Source organism: Athene cunicularia (genome assembly GCF_003259725.1).
Source record: "Athene cunicularia isolate RWA chromosome Z unlocalized genomic scaffold, athCun1 chrZ_part1, whole genome shotgun sequence".
NCBI lineage: Eukaryota > Metazoa > Chordata > Aves > Strigiformes > Strigidae > Athene > Athene cunicularia.
In genome coordinates, this window is record NW_020799142.1 from 19,839,488 (window position 1) to 19,857,241 (window position 17,754).

Consider the following 17,754-nt stretch of genomic DNA (forward strand, 5'->3'; position numbering starts at 1 on the left):
CAGACGTATGTTCCAGGAAATTTAACCTTTCTTCTGTTTCTAACAGATACTGTGTTAGAGGTGAAGGAATGCCAATATTGCTAGGAAAATCCAAACTGAGGAGTAGGAAGTGTAGGTATATTTTTATGAATTAGATCTGGGGGCCCCATGGTGTTTGCAGTTAGAGAGAGTTTCCTAGTTCTATTAGGTAAGTATGCAATAATTCATCATACTCAATTTGTGATGTGTCCAATTGCAGTTCCCCCTCCCCATTGTTTCTTCTTTTTTCCTTCACTGAGAATCCTAGTGGTATTATGCCACTTGGAGTCATTCAGTAATAGACTAACTAAAAGACATATTGTTTAAAACAATTTTTTTCTATGGCCTTCCGTGTATGTTGAACAAGAAGAAGTGCATGTGATTTTTTTAAAACTCTTCTTATATGTGTGAGAGTTGCTGCGTGTGAATATGAATATGCAAGTGTAATGGTCTACCTCATGTGTTGGAATAAGAGACAAATACATGTTTTATTTTACTATTCAAAGGCAAATATCACTAACTGTGCTGAATGTTATCATTCATTTATCAAAATTATATATAAATTAGATTCTCATCCCCATCTTGCTAGAATATGTCCCAGAGACATATTATGGCATCTTTTCTTTTTTGGTTTATTTTTTATAACATGTATTTCATGGAATACTTTAGATTTTTAAATGTTTTATTTTGCTTAAATAATTTAATACTTTTTAAACAGTTATCGTTCCACGCTTGAAATTCTAGTAACATTGTATCTTGCATTTGCTGCAGCTTGTAGAAGGCCAATTAGACAGAACTTCTTTGACCTACCTATTATTTATGGAGCTTTTCCCCATTTTGGAACAGCAACTGTCAGTATATTTTAGATCAGTGCAGTGGAAAATAATACCATGGGAAATGTTGAGTCACTTTATATCATATTTTGCCACTTAATTTTTTTCTGGGTACACTCTAGGTACTTCCTTTCGATAGACTACTTTTCAAGATTTGCAGTCTAATACTTACTATAAAAGCGGAAATTGCTGTTAAAGTGCCAGACTGCTTACTGCTTTACACCTGGACAACATGATACCATATACAGTTTTACATTTTGCAAAAAATATTGCATATGGCTGCTTCTTATTCAAGGTAGTGGTAAATTAAGTCTCTCAGTGTTCATACTCCAACTAATTAATTATAAGCAGCCTCCCTGAAGTGTGATCATTCACATTTTTAATGGCAAGTACCCAATTAAATGCTTTGAGGAATCAGGATCTCCAGATCTCCATACCAACTCATTTGTAGAATACTTTTCAGGTGAACAGTGTAGAACTTTTTTCTAAAAGAATTATCTGCAAGGGGTCCAAAAAATTAAAAGTTCTTTTGACACAGACTAGTCTGCGATTTTGAGGATACATTTCATCATGATATAGAATAATTTCTTGTTCTGCATTGTGTTGTTCTTTTGATACCATATTTTATATAGAAAATACTATGCAGTCAGAAGAACTTCTTGCTATTCAGACAGAACAGTGTTTTTAAAAGCCTAAGAGACTTTTTAAGAAGATGAAATAAAAATAAATTACTCTGTGATGCTAAAAGGTATAAATTTAACAATATTAATAGTCATAATTCTAGCTATCTAAATAACATAGTCATCAAACCAAATTACAATTCTAATTCTGCAAATTCATGGACAGTGTAAATTTTTAATTTAGACTTTATACATGACACAAGAAAAACATCACATCATCATGGCCTGGAAATCTGAGGTGGCCAACACAGACAAACCAGAACATGATTTTGCAAGTACCTTCAATTTTACACAGTAGAATTTAAACTAAATACTTGAGTTTAGATTAAATATGTAATCTAAATATTTAATTCAGAACTGACAGTCTCTGATCATTTGTTTAATAATTTAATGGGGAAAAAAAAAAGTGCAATATTTTTACAGTCCACTTAAATTCAAGTTGAATAGTTTAATTTGTAAATGTTGTTGTTTGCCAAACTGAAGCTGACAAGAGCATAACATATATGAATAAGAAACTAAGTGGGGTTTTTTTCGACAGGGAATAAACATCCGTCTAAACAAAAGTAGGCTCTGATGAATTATATGAAATCACTTTTGGCCTTTGACCCAGACAGTATGAAAGCTAAATCTGTACTTAGGCGCATTATCTTAGGATCTATGCTTAATTATTATTTTTTTTAAGAAAATAAAATTAATATCTGTCAAATTATGAGCTTGTACAAGATAATAAATAGACTATCTTAGTCTCTCTTGGTAGAAAGAACACTTAATTAAAGTAGAATAAAATGTATGGATTCTTTGTTGTAGAAATAACATTGAAGATAAAATAAGGACATGCATTTGTATTTTATATAATGAACCTGAGATTCTGTTCTATCAAACAGACCTTTCTCAGAAAAATTTAACAACAGAAAACAGCCAGGATGTAGGAAATGTTATGGCCTCTGTTTTCTCTAGTCATGAAAACTTGGCCATAGCTATTTTCAGTACCTTCAGATAAAAAAAAAGACGAGAGTGGTCAGCATGGAACATAAAGTGTCTCTGGTCAGCTAACATGCCACCTTTTATAAAGGCAAGTGTATCCTAACCATGCGTATTTGGCTGTCTTTCTTGATGTAAAGATAATTGTGGCTAACAACCTTTCTGAAAAGAACTTAATTATACTGTCAATATACATTAAGCATATTACATTGAAATATGCTTAATAGTTTACCAGCATTAACTTTACAGGAAAGATGAGGACTTAAAAACATCCAGTTATATATCAGTCTTGTCAAAAATGACAAAAGTCATTAGAGAGTGGCTAAAATTAATTGGTTTATTGCATCCAAATGTGCCTTGAAAATTAATATATGCCCAAAATGTCTTTGTCTACATTTACTTATATCACATTAAATAATATTTTAAAGGCTCTGCCAAATTGTTTTAATGACTTCCACATGGAAATAATGGGAGGCCTGCTCTGGGTAAGTCTCAAATGCAAATTAGTAGCATGTTATTATACTACTTTTCTCAGAGCTACTATAAAGTAGTGTATTCAGCCTTATTCAAGGAATTGGGCAGGTAAAAATAAGGGTTGTTTCAAGAAACAGCTTCTCATAGGTAGGTAGCATAAAATACAAATTTGGGGCAAATTAAAGAAAGCATACCTTCAGGCTTGTTGAAATCTGAAACATTTTTTTAAAGTAAGTATTCCTCTATAAATCCTATCAACGTTTGGGTCAATGAAAGTCAGGCAGTTCTTTTAGGAAGAGTAATTTTTTCACTAGGCAACCTGTGCTATCTCCAGTGCAGTAAATGTACCTCTCTGCCAATTAGAAATACTTACAGGAAAAAAATATAATAGAACCTCTGTAATTAGACCACTTACTGTACCAGACATTTGACATATATATACAAAGGTTAAGTAAATGAAGTCTTGTGAGGGAGACCTTTAGGGCAGAGAGTAATGAAAAGAAATATAACAAAAGAACTAATCATCTTTCACCTGTATTTTAGATCAGGAAAATGGTTATAAAATGCCTATAATGGATACTTATCTCCAGCTACTTCAGACTTGTCTGTTTTGAAGGTCCCTTCTTCTCCCAGAATGTCTTTCAAGATAAACTCTCCTTTTTCCATATGTGGGGATTGTGTTCCATGGATAACATTCTGGATGAAAGGGACTGGTAAAGTACTGTTTGTGGGGGGTGCTGATATCCCTTATCATCTTCTTCTTTTCCTACTGACCATTTCCTGACTCAAGAAGACTAAAACCCCTATTATTACTATTGGCTATAACACCATAGAATCTTTTCATATGCAAATGTTCTTCTCAGTCCCCATTACATTCTCTTCCTCTCTTCAGAGATATGACATGATACATATGGGACATCTTCAGGATGCAGAAATTACCTCAGCCAGTAAGGTTGCTGTCAAGTAGGGACAGTTATGTGCAAACAAGTATCCTGTTCCTAACTTGTTATGAGGGGACAGTTCCAGAAATCTACTGAATGAAGTACATCTCTGCGTTTTTAATTGCTGTATTAATAGAGGTGTAATTAGCTTTTTTCTAATCCTTTTCTGTTTAAAAAAGTTGTCAATTTCAACCTTGCTTGTTAGGGCACATTTTCTATTTCTTTTATTTGTTCTGTTAAGTAAAATTATTAAAAAAAAAAAATAAAATAAAATAAAATAAAATAAAATAAAATAAAATGAAATAAAATAAAATAAAATAAAATAAAATAAAATAAAATAAAATAAAATAAAATAAAATAAAATAAAATAAAATAAAAATAAACCATGAACATGCTGAGAGCTCATGTGTTAGGGTCTTCAGAGCCACAAATTTCAAATAACTACAAACAGGCAATAAAAATGTGAAACAAACTAACCTGTTGGGCTTTGGGGGTTTTGGTTGGTTGGTTGGTTGGTTGGTTGGTTTTTTTATATAGGATGACTATATAAGGGTAACAGCTATCACAAATAGATAAATTTAAATTGGGTTTAGGTAAATAATTCAGAAAGTGCAGGAGACCGAAACTGAGGGATTAAGGAAGTTGTTTTGGACACTTAATTGTAATTGGCCATTTTCGGTCCTCTTTAAAACAGTAACTGCTCAAATGTGTATTCAGGCCTCTTTCATGAACCCTCTCTCTGGTTGATGAACCCAGATATCTGAAAGCAACTTTACAGACAATTGTTGTTGGCATTTCTTAAATGAAGAGGCAGTGTCTTGTGGGCAGTGTCCTGTGGGCAGTGTCATGCAGCCAATGTCTGCTATTGCTCACTCTAACAAACTCAAAGTTTCTTGTCTGTAATTCCATATTTAGGGTAAATAAGGTGGGAAAAGATGTAGGTTTTTTTCTTTTGGAGAGTCCAGATTATAAACCTGTTTCTAAAAGGCAGTAATTGTCTCAATTTTCCTTCCTCCTTAAGTTGTCTCCTTTGCTGCAGGAATATTCCTATTGAGCAGTGACCATATTTTAAGGTCTCTTAAATACAGGACTGAATTCAGAGCTAAATTTAACTCATCCTTTTAATTTCCATTCATTCCATAGATCTAGATTGGGGGGAATATCACTTCTTCTTCCCCACCCCCCACCCCCCTAGTCATGACTAATGTGAATGTAAATACTGTTTTGCAAAACAACTGCAAAAATAACATCTGCGTAGCTATGTGGCATAGTTGGGGTTTTTTGTTGTTTGTTTTAGCAAATAGATTACTGAAACTCATTTAATTGGTGTAAACCACATTCTGACTAATCATAAGACCTGGTGCTAGTCATTTCATTATCTATGATAAAAAGCAGTATATCCCTCAGTTTTCCATCTTGTGCACTAGTGATAATATATTGAAAGATAAAAAGAATACATTAAAAACTTAGAAAAAATATTATAGGTATCTACATTTGATGTTTCCCAAAATTTAATAAAGTAATAGGAGACAGAAATGCAGAAGTATGTGTTAAAGCAATCACATTTTTATAATATGAAACAGCTTGTCCCTGTTTTCTATATTAGAGATGGTTACGTCAATGTGGAACTGGGAAATGGTTTCATTTCTGAAAGAATGGGGTGTTTAGAAGATTACTGATTTTTTTTTTTTTTTTCAGTTGAGTAAAGTTTATATAGTCCTTGTCTAAACAATAAACACCACTCACATTTACCTGTTGTAAAGCTGGGAATAGAGTGCCCTGAGCTGAAGGTCACTTCTTGTGACTGGCACACCGAGGAAGTGGCCATTAACTAGTTTCTGGTCAGTGGACAACTTCAGTAGCTTGAAAGAAATCAGCAAGTATTGGTCTTTGCAGCATGCCAAAGAGTTGCTGTTATGAAAAGTTATGTTAGAAAAAAATAATAAACTAAACCTGGTAGTTCTGGGAAACATGCTCTGGAAGACCCACAAGATGGGTGGATGGAAAGAGCTTTGGTACATCTAAGTTTTTTCTATAGTAGTTTAGTAATTCATTTCTCTCTGTAAAATAGTATTCTAATACACTGTCCCATTCTTGTAAAATACTCACAAATGCATTAGACCAGCTGACCCAAGCCTTTGAATTGCTTTGATTTTCCATCTTTCTTCTGCTGCTGAAAGTAACCAGATGGTCTGAATAGCTGCTTACCCATTTGCCCAGCAATGTATATTCTTGCTACAACATGAAACAAAGTTCCTGCTGAGGAACTGAAACAAGAGTCAGCTGTTCTCAGCTGGAAGGACACTTCATTAGATCCTGTAGTGTTAAATCTGACAGATGATTGGAAATCTGTTACAGCTTCAGGAGGGGACAGAGCACTTAATAAACTGCATAGAAACTAATAACTTTTACTTGATTTTTGAAGTTTTTCAATCTCTAGTCAAATGTTAATGTGACATAGAAAGTTGAGTAGTTACATCTGAAGTATAATTTACATGAAAAATGACCAGTAGTTAATGGATAGGTGCTACACTGTCAGATAAACCGTACTTCCTGGAGTAAAAAAGGGTTTTTCCTAGGTCTGTATGAGGTGGAAACAGGAAATTATTGCTAGGATAGCCAGACCATGTACCCATCCAGCAAAGACTAAGAAAGCAATGCATCACAAATGGTGCTGGAGGTGAACTGCTCCACAACCCCAGCAGTTTTATTGAAAAAAAGATTTAGGAATCACATAGCAACAAGGGAGGAGGAAAATTATAGCCTACAGCGGCGTATCAATACAGTCCACAAGAACAATGAAGCTGCTCTCAGTTGGAACCAAAACTGTGGCCTACTAGTCCTAATTCTTTAAAGGTCATCCTATGTGTTGTGTCATTTACCTTAACTCACCTGGGTTTTCCTGAAATCAGTTTTCCTCAGTGCTGTCTTTCGGGTATGTAGAATTTCCTATCTAGACTGTTCTGTCACACTAATGCAATAATAAAATACAATCTACATGTCCCCTGTTTTACAAGATACAGATATGGGCAACTTCTTCAGAAATTCATGGTGTTCCAAAAACTGAACCTGATGGTCTTGCTGAAATACAACCATAGAATCACAGAATCATTTAGGTTGGAAAAGACCTTTAAGATCATCGACTCCAACTGTTAACATAACACTGCTAAATCCACCACTAAACCATGTCCTATGTATGTGTCCAACTGATATATAGGCGATCAGTTTTGTTTATAATTATAACCTTCAGAAAAGGCTTAGCTTTAAACTTTTATCATTCCACTTTTTAGTCAGTCTTGATAGCAGAAAGTACATTGTGTTTTAGCCTTTTTCCATGTTCCTTTGAGAGCTGCATTGTTCTGTGGGAAAGACCTGATGCTAGCAGAACACAAATTGTGATTTTTCAGACAAATTAATAGCATTTCTATTAAATACGGACCGTAAGAGCAAATTAATGTTTTTAGCATTGTTTAGCACTTTCAAATAGTCATTTTTAATTAGTGCAGTGATTGATGTTTGTTTCAGAATGTTCTAGGGAACAGTTGTCCAAAGAAATTAAATAAGTAAAATAAAACTTGCATTTAGAGTTGAATTACAGGTTCATTATAGCCTTATACATGATTATTAATAGGAATTGAAGACATTCTTTTGTTTGGAAAGAAAAGATAGAAGTATTTGACACTTTGAAAGTGTCAGCATGAAGGCAATATACCATGCCAACTGCAGATGGGAATATTAGTGAGTAATATGCTGCCACTGCTTTCTTTTTATGCTAATAAAGAACCAAGCTGTTTGTGTTTCACTGCACAGTCCTGTGCTATTGTATTTCACAGTCTGTTTAAATCAACTGAACATCAAGGAGAGCATAATTGTTGAGGGCACCTGGTGTACTCAAAGCCACTAAGACTCATTTTAGATGTATCACAGATATTTATATTACTTTTTTCTTTTCATGAAATCTATTGTTTATTTACTTGTTTAAAAAAAAAAATATATAAGCAATTACTTGGATTTATTTAAAAGAAAACAAGTGTTTGATGGGAACACATTTTGACATTCTGTGTTCTTCTGCTCCAGTCCAAACAAATAAGATTTCATATATCATGTCTTATTATACTTGAGAGTTTGCTCCAAACAAATAACTAATAGATGAAATGAACTCAAATGCAGAACACATACAATTGACAAGCACAGTAGTTTTGTGGCAAAAGTACAAATGATGCTATTGATACATATAACAAAGCAATATAGATGATGTATCAGTGATTATAATGCTGAAACGTTGCTGGAAATGCATTATATGGGTATTCATCACATGGTATTTTTTCTGTCAGAAGGCTGTAGTTTATCTTTTGAATAGACCACTCAACTACAGCTGAGAACATGAAGCTTTCCCGGCTTCCTGAGCAGGCAGGCTCCAAGGTGACATTCGCTGATCAGTTTCTAGGTGCTGTGATATTTGTCATGTCTTTTTCAACCCATCCTTTATTATCTGATCTAACAAGAAGACTCATTATGGTTATTAAGAGCCTTCCAAAAAGATGTTCTTCAAATAGAAGTTGTGGGCTGATGGGGTTTGCAGAATACAATAATACGGTTTTCAGTGTTTCTTTCTATTCCCCTGATTTCATAAAATCATAGAATCATAGAAAGGTTTGGGTTGGAAGTCACCTTAAAGATCATCTAGTTCCAACCCCCCTGCCATGGGCAGGGACACCTTCCACTAGACCAGGTTGCTCAAAGCCCCGTCCAGCCTGGCCTTGAACACTGCCAGGGAGGGGGCAGCCACAGCTTCTCTGGGCAGCCTGTGCCAGTGTCTCACCACCCTCACTGTGAAGAATTTTTTCTTTACATCAAATCTAAACCTACCCTCTTTCAGTTTAAAACGTATCAACCTTTGTCCTATCCCCATGCTGCTTGATAAAGAGTCCCTCCCCATCTGTCCTGTAGGCCCCCTTTAAATACTGTAAGGCTGCTAGAAGGAATCTCCAGAGCCTTCTCTTCTCCAGGCTGAACAACCCCAACTCTCTTAGCCTGTCCTTGTAAGGGAGGTGCTCCAGCCCCCTGATCATCTTTAGGTCCCTCCTCTGGACCCACTCAAGCAGGTCCATGTCTTTCTTATATTGGTGGCCCCAGCGCTGGACAGAGGACTCCAGGTGGGATTTTACAAGAGCAGAGTAGAGGAGAATCACCTCTATTTTCCTGCTGGCCACACTTCTCCTAATGCAGTCCAGGCTATGTTTGGCTTTCTGAGCTGCAAGCGCATGTTGCTGGATCATATCCAGTTCTCCATCCACCAGTACACCCAAGTCCTTCTCCTCAGGGCTGCTTTCAATCCACTCATTGCCCAGCCTGTATTTGCGCTTGAGATTGTTGCTCTCACTCATGTTCAGGACCTTGCATTTGGCCTTGTTGAACTTCATGAGGTTCACACAGGCCCAGCTCTCCATCCTGTCCAGGTCCCTCTGGATGGCGCATCCCTTCCCTCCAGCGTGTTGACCACACCACACAGTGTCCTCTTGGACATTGAGCCATTGACCACAACTCTTAGAGTGCAACCATCCAGCGAATTCCTTATACACCAAGTAGCCAATCTGTCAAATCCATATGTCTCCAGTTGGGACAGTGTCAGATGCTTTGCACAAGTCCACGTAGATGACATCATTTTCTCTTCCCTTACCCACCAACGCTGTAACCCTGTCATAGAAGGCCACCAAATATGTCAGGCAGGATTTGCCCTTAGTGAAGCCCTGTTGGCTGTCACCAATCACCTCCTTATTTTCCATGTGCCCTAGCATAGTTTACGGGAGGATCTTCATGATCATATTGGTTACATAGGTGAGACTGACTGTCCTGTAGTTTCCCTGGTCCTCTTTATTTCCCTTTTTAAAAATGGGGGTTACGTTTCCTGTTTTCCCATCAGCAGGAATTTCACTGGACTGCCACAACTTCTCACATACAATGGACAGTGGCTTAGCCACTTTATCTGCCAGTTCCCTCAGGACCCACAGACGCATCTCATCAGGTCTCGTGGACCTGAGCACCTTCAGGTTCTTTAGAGGTTCTTGAACCTGATCTTCTATTTGACAAGTGTAATAGAAGATGAAGGCAGGGGAAAAGTAATTATATTTACTGCAGTAATATCCATTAATTCCATGGTCCCATTGTCCTGGGATGAAGTCTAATATTGTCCGTTATGTTTTTTTTCCCATCTTTCTTGTTGAAGTAATCTAAAATACAGTGTTATAGATTAAGAATGTTGAAAACAGTACTTTCTCCATTTTTTTTTTATACTCTTCAGAATGGTTGGGATCTGTAGTCAACATCTGTTTCATTTAGGGCATGTGATGTTTTTCAAAGTATTTCTATTTGTTAAGTATAGCAGAAAACACCTCCTTATGTCTCTAGTATTGTTTGCAGCAATATTAAGTGAAGAGAGCTGAAAATCAGGAGGTGATTTTCCAGCTAATTAAGTTATCTCTAAATCCAACCGTGCATTGTAAAAGTTTATTCTGTGTGAGATCTAAAGAATACCTTAGGAAATGGAGCAAGTATTCACTGCATTTAACTGTCCCCTTTGGGCAAAATGTCCTTCTTACTCTTGTAACTAAAATGCAGTGAGTTCAGTCAAAAGAGATGGAGTCAGGATGAGCTAGGGGGTGGAAGAGGAAAAGACTGACTTCTGTTTGACCTGACTGGGTCTTCACAGTAAACTGTCATTATTTCATGGGCACTAAGTTTTGTGAGGGACATTAGGTCAAAACTCATAATACACATTTGCCTCTGTAAATTCTCCCCAAAGCTGTTGGGGTTTAACTACATTCTGTGCTAGTACTTATCCCACGTTAATTTACTTTGATTTATCCACTGTTATTTAAGCATCTTAGTCCCTAAGCCCTCAGGGTTAGGTGGCATGTGGAAATTCTTTAACAAGAAGTACAAGACAAAAAACATTGAGGTTCTTTACATTCTAGATAATAAAAAATGTATTTTGTTGAAGACATACCCCAAAAAACCTCTATGCTGTCACTTTATAGATATGAAGTAAAGCCTACAGAAATCTTTATTTTTCTTAATGAAGAATATTTGGTTTTCCATACTTGAGAATGACAGTTTGAGATTGAGAATGATCACTTCTGATAGACACAGAAGCAGGGTAGGAGACAGTTTCCTACCTGTATTTAAATATGAACAAATATGACCTCTTGTCTGCTAGAACTGAGCAGGTAAACTCTCACTCTGACTGAGCCCAAGAATTGTTGATATTTCTGTGTTCTTAGTCCCCAGCATGAAAATGGGATCAACTCAAAGACTTTTTTTTTGCAATTGACTTTTTAATTTTATGTATTTTAATATAAATAAATAAGTATTCTACCCCATATTTTTTGCTGTTATAAGCCTCACACATTGACTTTGGCCTTTGTCCTGTAACCCTCTTCCTGTGGCTTTGGGAATAAGCATTCACAAGTTTGGAGCTATTTCTTGAGACTGCATATGGCTTTGGTCTCCTCTGTTCCAGAATGAAGATTTTCTGTTGGAGGCACTTGTGGAGAAAGGTTACTAGACTAATGAAATGGAGTAAGCAGAGATTAAAATGGTTCTGTTTCTTAGCCCAGTGAGAGGAAAAAAAAAAAAAAAAAAAAAAAAAAAAAGTCTAAGATCTTGCTTACTCTCCCAAAATACCTACAACATAAAACCCAAGGAAACAGAAGGCACTTTCATATTTTATTTTAATTAGATTTCTTAGAACAACATTCAAATATTATTAGATCATGTATTAAATTAGTTTAGTAAATCTGGCAAATGATTAAAGGACTTGGTCCTCTATGTTAGTCAAATGTTTTAAAAGATCAATAGAATCACTTGGGTTAATTGAGTCAGCAAGCTCTGTTTGACACTGATGGATCATTTCCTGTAACTTGAAAAAAAAATTTTAAAAGGCTTGATAAAATCAGAGTCCAGACCGAGAAAACCTATAATCAGGGCTCTTATTTTTATAAGAACATTAGTTATTTTTTTCAGAGTAGCAAAAATAGAATCAGACACCTTCAGAATTGTCCCTGCAACCTTGCGTAAACAGCAATAGAAAAATTACTGCCGAGTACTGAATTATTACTTGTGAGCACTGAGTCACTTCCTAGCCTTTAAGTTTCGCATGGTTCACTAACGTCTTTGTTTTCTGTGTGTGTTGAATTTTTTCTCTCCCCAGAGATTTGCCTTTTGACAAAGGGCCGTCGAACTGCCAGTGTACGAGCAGACACATACTGTCGCCTATATTCTCTCTCGGTCGACAACTTCAACGAGGTTCTGGAAGAGTACCCCATGATGAGAAGAGCCTTTGAGACGGTGGCAATTGATAGACTTGACAGGATAGGTATTTTTTTTTTCTATTTTAGGAATTCTTAAACCCTTTCTACCCTTTCTTTGCCTTGAGTTGCAGGATAAAATGCCCAGATGAAACCCTTCTTAAAAGCTTTGTTTCTGTAACACTACAGCAGATGTTCTGTTGATTTATGAATAAGACGTGTCCAGACAAGAAATTCTGCAATCTCACTTTTAAATAATAAAAACCTTTGAGTTCTAGAAAGCTGTCATACTCCTCTGAGGATTATTTCTTATACTTTAATCATCATTAGTGTTATTTATTAATCCTTTATATTTCTTTTGCTGCCCTCAGCACTTGATAGGATTTGTGCTGTTTCATGAGCAGTAGATGACATTTTCCTGCATAAATTGTTTACAGATGACATCTATAATGCTGAGAAGAGCTGAAGCCTCTCAGCACTCACAAAACCTGTGTTTGTTGAAGTGAATTAATCCTTTGCAGCAGGGCTCTCATTTTCCTCACAACATGGGCACTACAAGCATTGATGGCTGCACACTGGCATTACTCAGATCTGCTTGCAATTAGAAAAGCAGACCAACGATATCCAAATGAAAGACAGAAGGATATGGCAGAATATCAAAAAAGATTGTGCAAAGTCTGCTGTTGTGCATCCAGATATTCTGGACCTTTCTAATAGGACATACTAGATAAAATATGTGGTCTTTGGTTGGAAGAATTACATTCAGATCATCATTATTGACACTGGTTTTAAATGCAGTTATGCATAAAAAATAATTTATCCTGTTTCTTCACAAGAAAACTTCAGTATAAGGATTTCCCCACATCACTCTTTCTCCATACAGTTACGTCTGCAGTTTCTTCAAATTGAATACAGAAAGAATTACAGGGCAGTGTTGTTGTGCTGTTGATTTTAAGCTGAAGATGTGATTTTGAATAGAGCATGTTTTCTTTAATATAGATGAAGAAGTACAGGTATAAACATTTCTAATATTTAATAGACCTGTTTCAGTATTTTGCAGATTGTGAGCACTCAGTGCATTAGTTTATCTTTTCAAGGCTTCTGTCTCTCAAGACTCTCTGGAAATGCAGTCCAACTCTAAGTAATATGTGCTTAAATAATACTAGTAGTAAAGTCCAGTCTGCTCATGGAGTAGCAATCTCATCTGAACTGCTGTGTTTTATCAAAAAAAGGAACAAGTGAGTGCAATTGTGTTCCTGTGCATCTGGTGATACACAATAGTGTCTACATTTTGAAGATACTGAGAGCCATCAAGCAGACATCAGGACGCAGTGTACAGCAGTCATTATTGTGCAAGCAGGTGTCACATTATCTGTGAGCTCATATTAGTTTACAAATATTTAAAAAGGAGATTTCTTGCAAGCTAGTGGTTAGTGGTTACTAATGTCTAATAATTAGTTCCAGGGAATGTGCTAGATGACAGGTGTATTTATAACTTGTAATAGTTTAGTGGAAATTAGGACAGTTTTGCAATGAAAAGTGTTACACATGCAGATCCCAGTGGCTTTTTCCACCCTGTTGTTTAGTAAATTACCATGGTTACATTTTTAGAATAACTGTAGTAATAGCAATACAGTACAAGTGAAGAGGCATAGAAGGTCCGGGTGTCTTTGAGCTGTGGTGTTATGAAAGCCCACCATGCTGGGGCAGAGAGAGGGGAAACTGGGTGTGCATGGAGGCCAGCTGTCAGGGCTTGCTTGCCAGCATGAGTTGCTGCGGCAGCGCCCAGTGTGGCACATCCTACTGCAGTGTGCTTGCCGCCAAGCTGTGGCCCCTGCTCGGCGCCGTGCTTGCTGAAGCTTTTACGATACATAGACCTCGGTGATGGGTGCTGAAATGCAAATTCAGAGCAGGAGTCTGCTTCTGTGTGTCGGGCTCGCTAACTCTTCTGCCTCTCTGTGAAGGGAAGAAGAACTCAATCCTCCTGCAGAAGTTCCAGAAGGATCTCAACACCGGGGTTTTCAACAACCAGGAGAATGAGATCTTGAAGCAGATTGTGAAGCATGACCGGGAGATGGTGCAGACCATCGCCCCGGTGAGCTTGCAGCAGATGCCTGCCCTGAACTCCAACACCTCTGCCTCGTCAGCGCGCGTCAGGACACAGTCCCCTCCCGTGTACACCGCCAGCAGCTTGTCCCACGGAAACCTGCACTCCCCCTCGCCCAGCACGCAGACGCCCCAGCAGGCTGTCATCCTCTCGCCCTGCTCCTACACCACTGCTGTCTGCAGCCCACCCGTACAGAGCCCTCTGGCCGGCCGAACTTTTCAGTATGCCTCGCCGACCACTTCACAGCTTTCCCTCATGCAGCAGCAGCCGCAGGTGTCCCAGCAGCCCCCGGGGGCCACACAGAAGAACGAGGTCCACAAGAGCACCCAGGCCCTCCACAACACTAACCTGACCCGGGAGGTGCGGCCCCTCTCTGCCTCGCAGCCTTCCCTGCCCCACGAGATCTCCACCCTGATCGCCAGGCCTCACCCCACCGTGGGGGAATCCCTCGCCTCCCTCCCTCAGCCTGCCCCGGGGCCCGGCATGCCCCCGGCCAGCCGGGCTACCATCCCACATCGGGTCTCGCTCTTTCGACAGATGTCCTCGGGAGCCATCCCCCCAAATCGGGGGGCTGCGCCACCCCCAGTCCCTCTGCAAAGGGATTCTTCCACAGTCTTAAGCACAGAGCCTGAGGGAGAGAAACCACGGTTCGCGTCAAACTTATGATCCCTGGTAACGGTGAGCAACAGACTTGTAACGAACCAAGCACCGTCCCCGGAACTATTTTAGCCTGTTTCCTAATGTACCCCAGCAGTCTACTATGAGAAAAATACTTTAGACAGCTTTGCCCTACATAACGAATGTAAAAATTATATATATATATATATATATATATATATATATATAATTTAAAAAGCTTGTTTGAATTCATATCTTCCTTTCTTGCATTAAAGAAGTCTAAATTGAGCTGTAATATTACTTATTTCTAACATGTCTACTTTAAAATCAGTCTAACAGATTTATCTGTTTATCCAGTTTGCTTTTTTCATGGGAAAAGTGTCAACACAATAACAAACTTCAAACAAGAACTTTTAAAAAAAAGAGAAATATCTATCTAACTAACAAAGCACTGACCAAGTGATATTCTGAAACCTTTGTTATTTCATTTATTGCAAACACATTAATTTTTCATTAAGAATTCAGTTGTTCTTTCCCATTGCATTTCATATGTTAGCACTTTCTTTTAGGAATTAGATTGGAAAAGAAATAAATTGCAAACACCTGCAATCAAAAGGCTGGCACTAGCACTCCTCTGGATAGGTTGTAACCTCATGACATGTCAACCCTTCTGTTCTTTCAGAAAACTGGGTGGACTTCGATATTCACATTGCTCAAGACTTTTACAAAGACTATAAAAATTGCCAGTGTAAATAACTTTTTAGACCCAAACAAAGATAGCTACTGTGTGGTGTACCATTGCAAGGTCTTTGTTTAGGAGTTTAGGTTCTGCTCTTCACTTCAAAATTTACAGTTTTAAAATTTGTTGAAGCTAAGTAGAACACAACTGTTGAATTGTAATGCAATGGCTTAAAACCTACAATGTTACTTTTACATGCAATGTTTTATGCAAAATTGTACGCTTGATCCTGCAAACCGCTTGTATTTCACCAATACCTTCACTTCACTTTTCTTCTCCTTGCCCTCAATAGCATCTGAGAATATTCCATGCATGCTTTGGGAAAAAAAAAAAAAAAAAAAAAAAAGACAATAAAAATAGGTTCAGTCAGCAATCGTAGGAAAAGGCTTTACGCTATCTTAGAAAATAATAATCATTCATTAATTGTCTCTACCTTAAAATTCCTATAATGCTGACTTTGAATCTCTGGTTTAAGTCTAGAAATGAGGTTTTTCATTTAAAGGATTATTTGTAAACCACAGCTTGATTTAGGCTTTCAGGTGCTTTCTGTGTCTTCACTGTAGTTTTGTAGTTGACTGTGGTGTTAATTTACAAAATAAATATAATATAGCATCAAGTCTGTCTGGAAATGCACGATTTGCTCTGTGTATATTGTAATTAAATGGTTAGTATATCCTAAGGCATGTAGTGTCAAACATAGCTCATAGGTACGAGGTTTATGATTTTTTATGTCTTCAAAACAGAAAGGAAATGGTGACAGAAAGCAGGGTTAAAGCATACTGTTTTGTGAATGTTTTGTTTTGTTTGCTCAAACCTTCACATTATCTTATCCACCAAAAAAAAAGTTCTTTCGTAATCATTTGTGCCTGATTTGTCACATTAAATGGAGATTGAAACTAAATGTGTCATAATTTAACATAAGCATTGTGCATATGATACAAACATGTATTCTGTTCCTTAAAACTCAGCTGACTCATGTTAAGGAAGTGAATGCAAAGGAGTTCTTCTTTTCCCATTAATGCTGAGTTTAATGATGCATGGAAAAATTAAATAACATCACAAACTACGTAATGCAGTGAATCCAGATGTACTTGAGAGCTAAGTAAATATTCTAAAGCTAACAGAGCTTGAACCCATGCTGCCTGTTATGCCTTTTACTAAAGTGGTACTTCAAATAAAAATTAAAAAAAATCTTACAGGTTTTGGTGACTCCCGCTCACCAGTAAAAATTGATATAATTAACCCATTAACATGCTGCTGCCATTAATTTAAGGGGCCCAGAGTAGTATATGGGGAAATGATTGTTTAAAAGTGTTTGGAACATTATGGATACGCTGCAAGACCATTTATTTATCAATACAATACCCCTTATATTATTTTAATACTAACAAATTCTGTCAGTTAATTAAGATCATATAACTGATCTTTCAAACTCTTTAAGGTTTACATTTGATAGGAGAAATGGGGTTAGTAGTGAAATATTTTTATATATATTTTTATTTTATTTTAAGCACTATGAAGAAATATTAATTCACATGGTCTTTCAGTGAAACCATAAATAATTTTTAATGACTTTGTAATAGAGTGGACAATATCTAGGATTTGTATGTTAATTTAAAAAAAAATGGTACAGGGTAAAATTATATACGTATATATATATATATGTATGTATGAGTGTACATATACTTAGATTTAAGAAACAAATGACTCACATTCCTGTAATATAAAGGTCTGTTGCTAGTTTCAGAACTGACCTATTTTCTCTGTACATAAGTAAGCCCATAAGTATGAAATCTTACATCTGTACAGGATGAATTGTATTAATGAAAAAGGTTGGATCTTACTGCTGCTGGGAAGACTATAGAGCTGATTCTTACAATAACTGTATGATCAGGGATGAGTTAGATTTTTTCTTTTGTCTTTGCTGAAAGCCATAAATAAATATATATAAAAGATTATTAATAAATTGAAGAAAATATATAAAAAATAAAACAATGTTTTTTGGTTTCAGTATCTTTATAACTGTGTATGTTTTGCCTCACCATGGAAGAACTGTT

At 36.8% G+C, this 17,754-nt stretch overlaps 1 protein-coding gene across 1 annotated transcript in view; it reads left to right on the forward strand.

Annotated features, from left to right (window-relative positions):
- The window catches only part of HCN1 (hyperpolarization activated cyclic nucleotide gated potassium channel 1), a 181,965-nt gene extending 165,341 nt beyond the window's left edge, over positions 1 to 16,624 (forward strand). The window contains exons 7-8 of the mRNA XM_026865803.1: positions 12,137 to 12,301; positions 14,198 to 16,624. Of these exons, the coding sequence (XP_026721604.1) occupies positions 12,137 to 12,301; positions 14,198 to 15,006 (974 nt within the window). The 3' untranslated portion in view covers positions 15,007 to 16,624. The remainder of the gene's footprint in view (positions 1 to 12,136; positions 12,302 to 14,197) is intronic.
- The last annotated feature ends 1,130 nt before the right edge of the window (positions 16,625 to 17,754 follow it).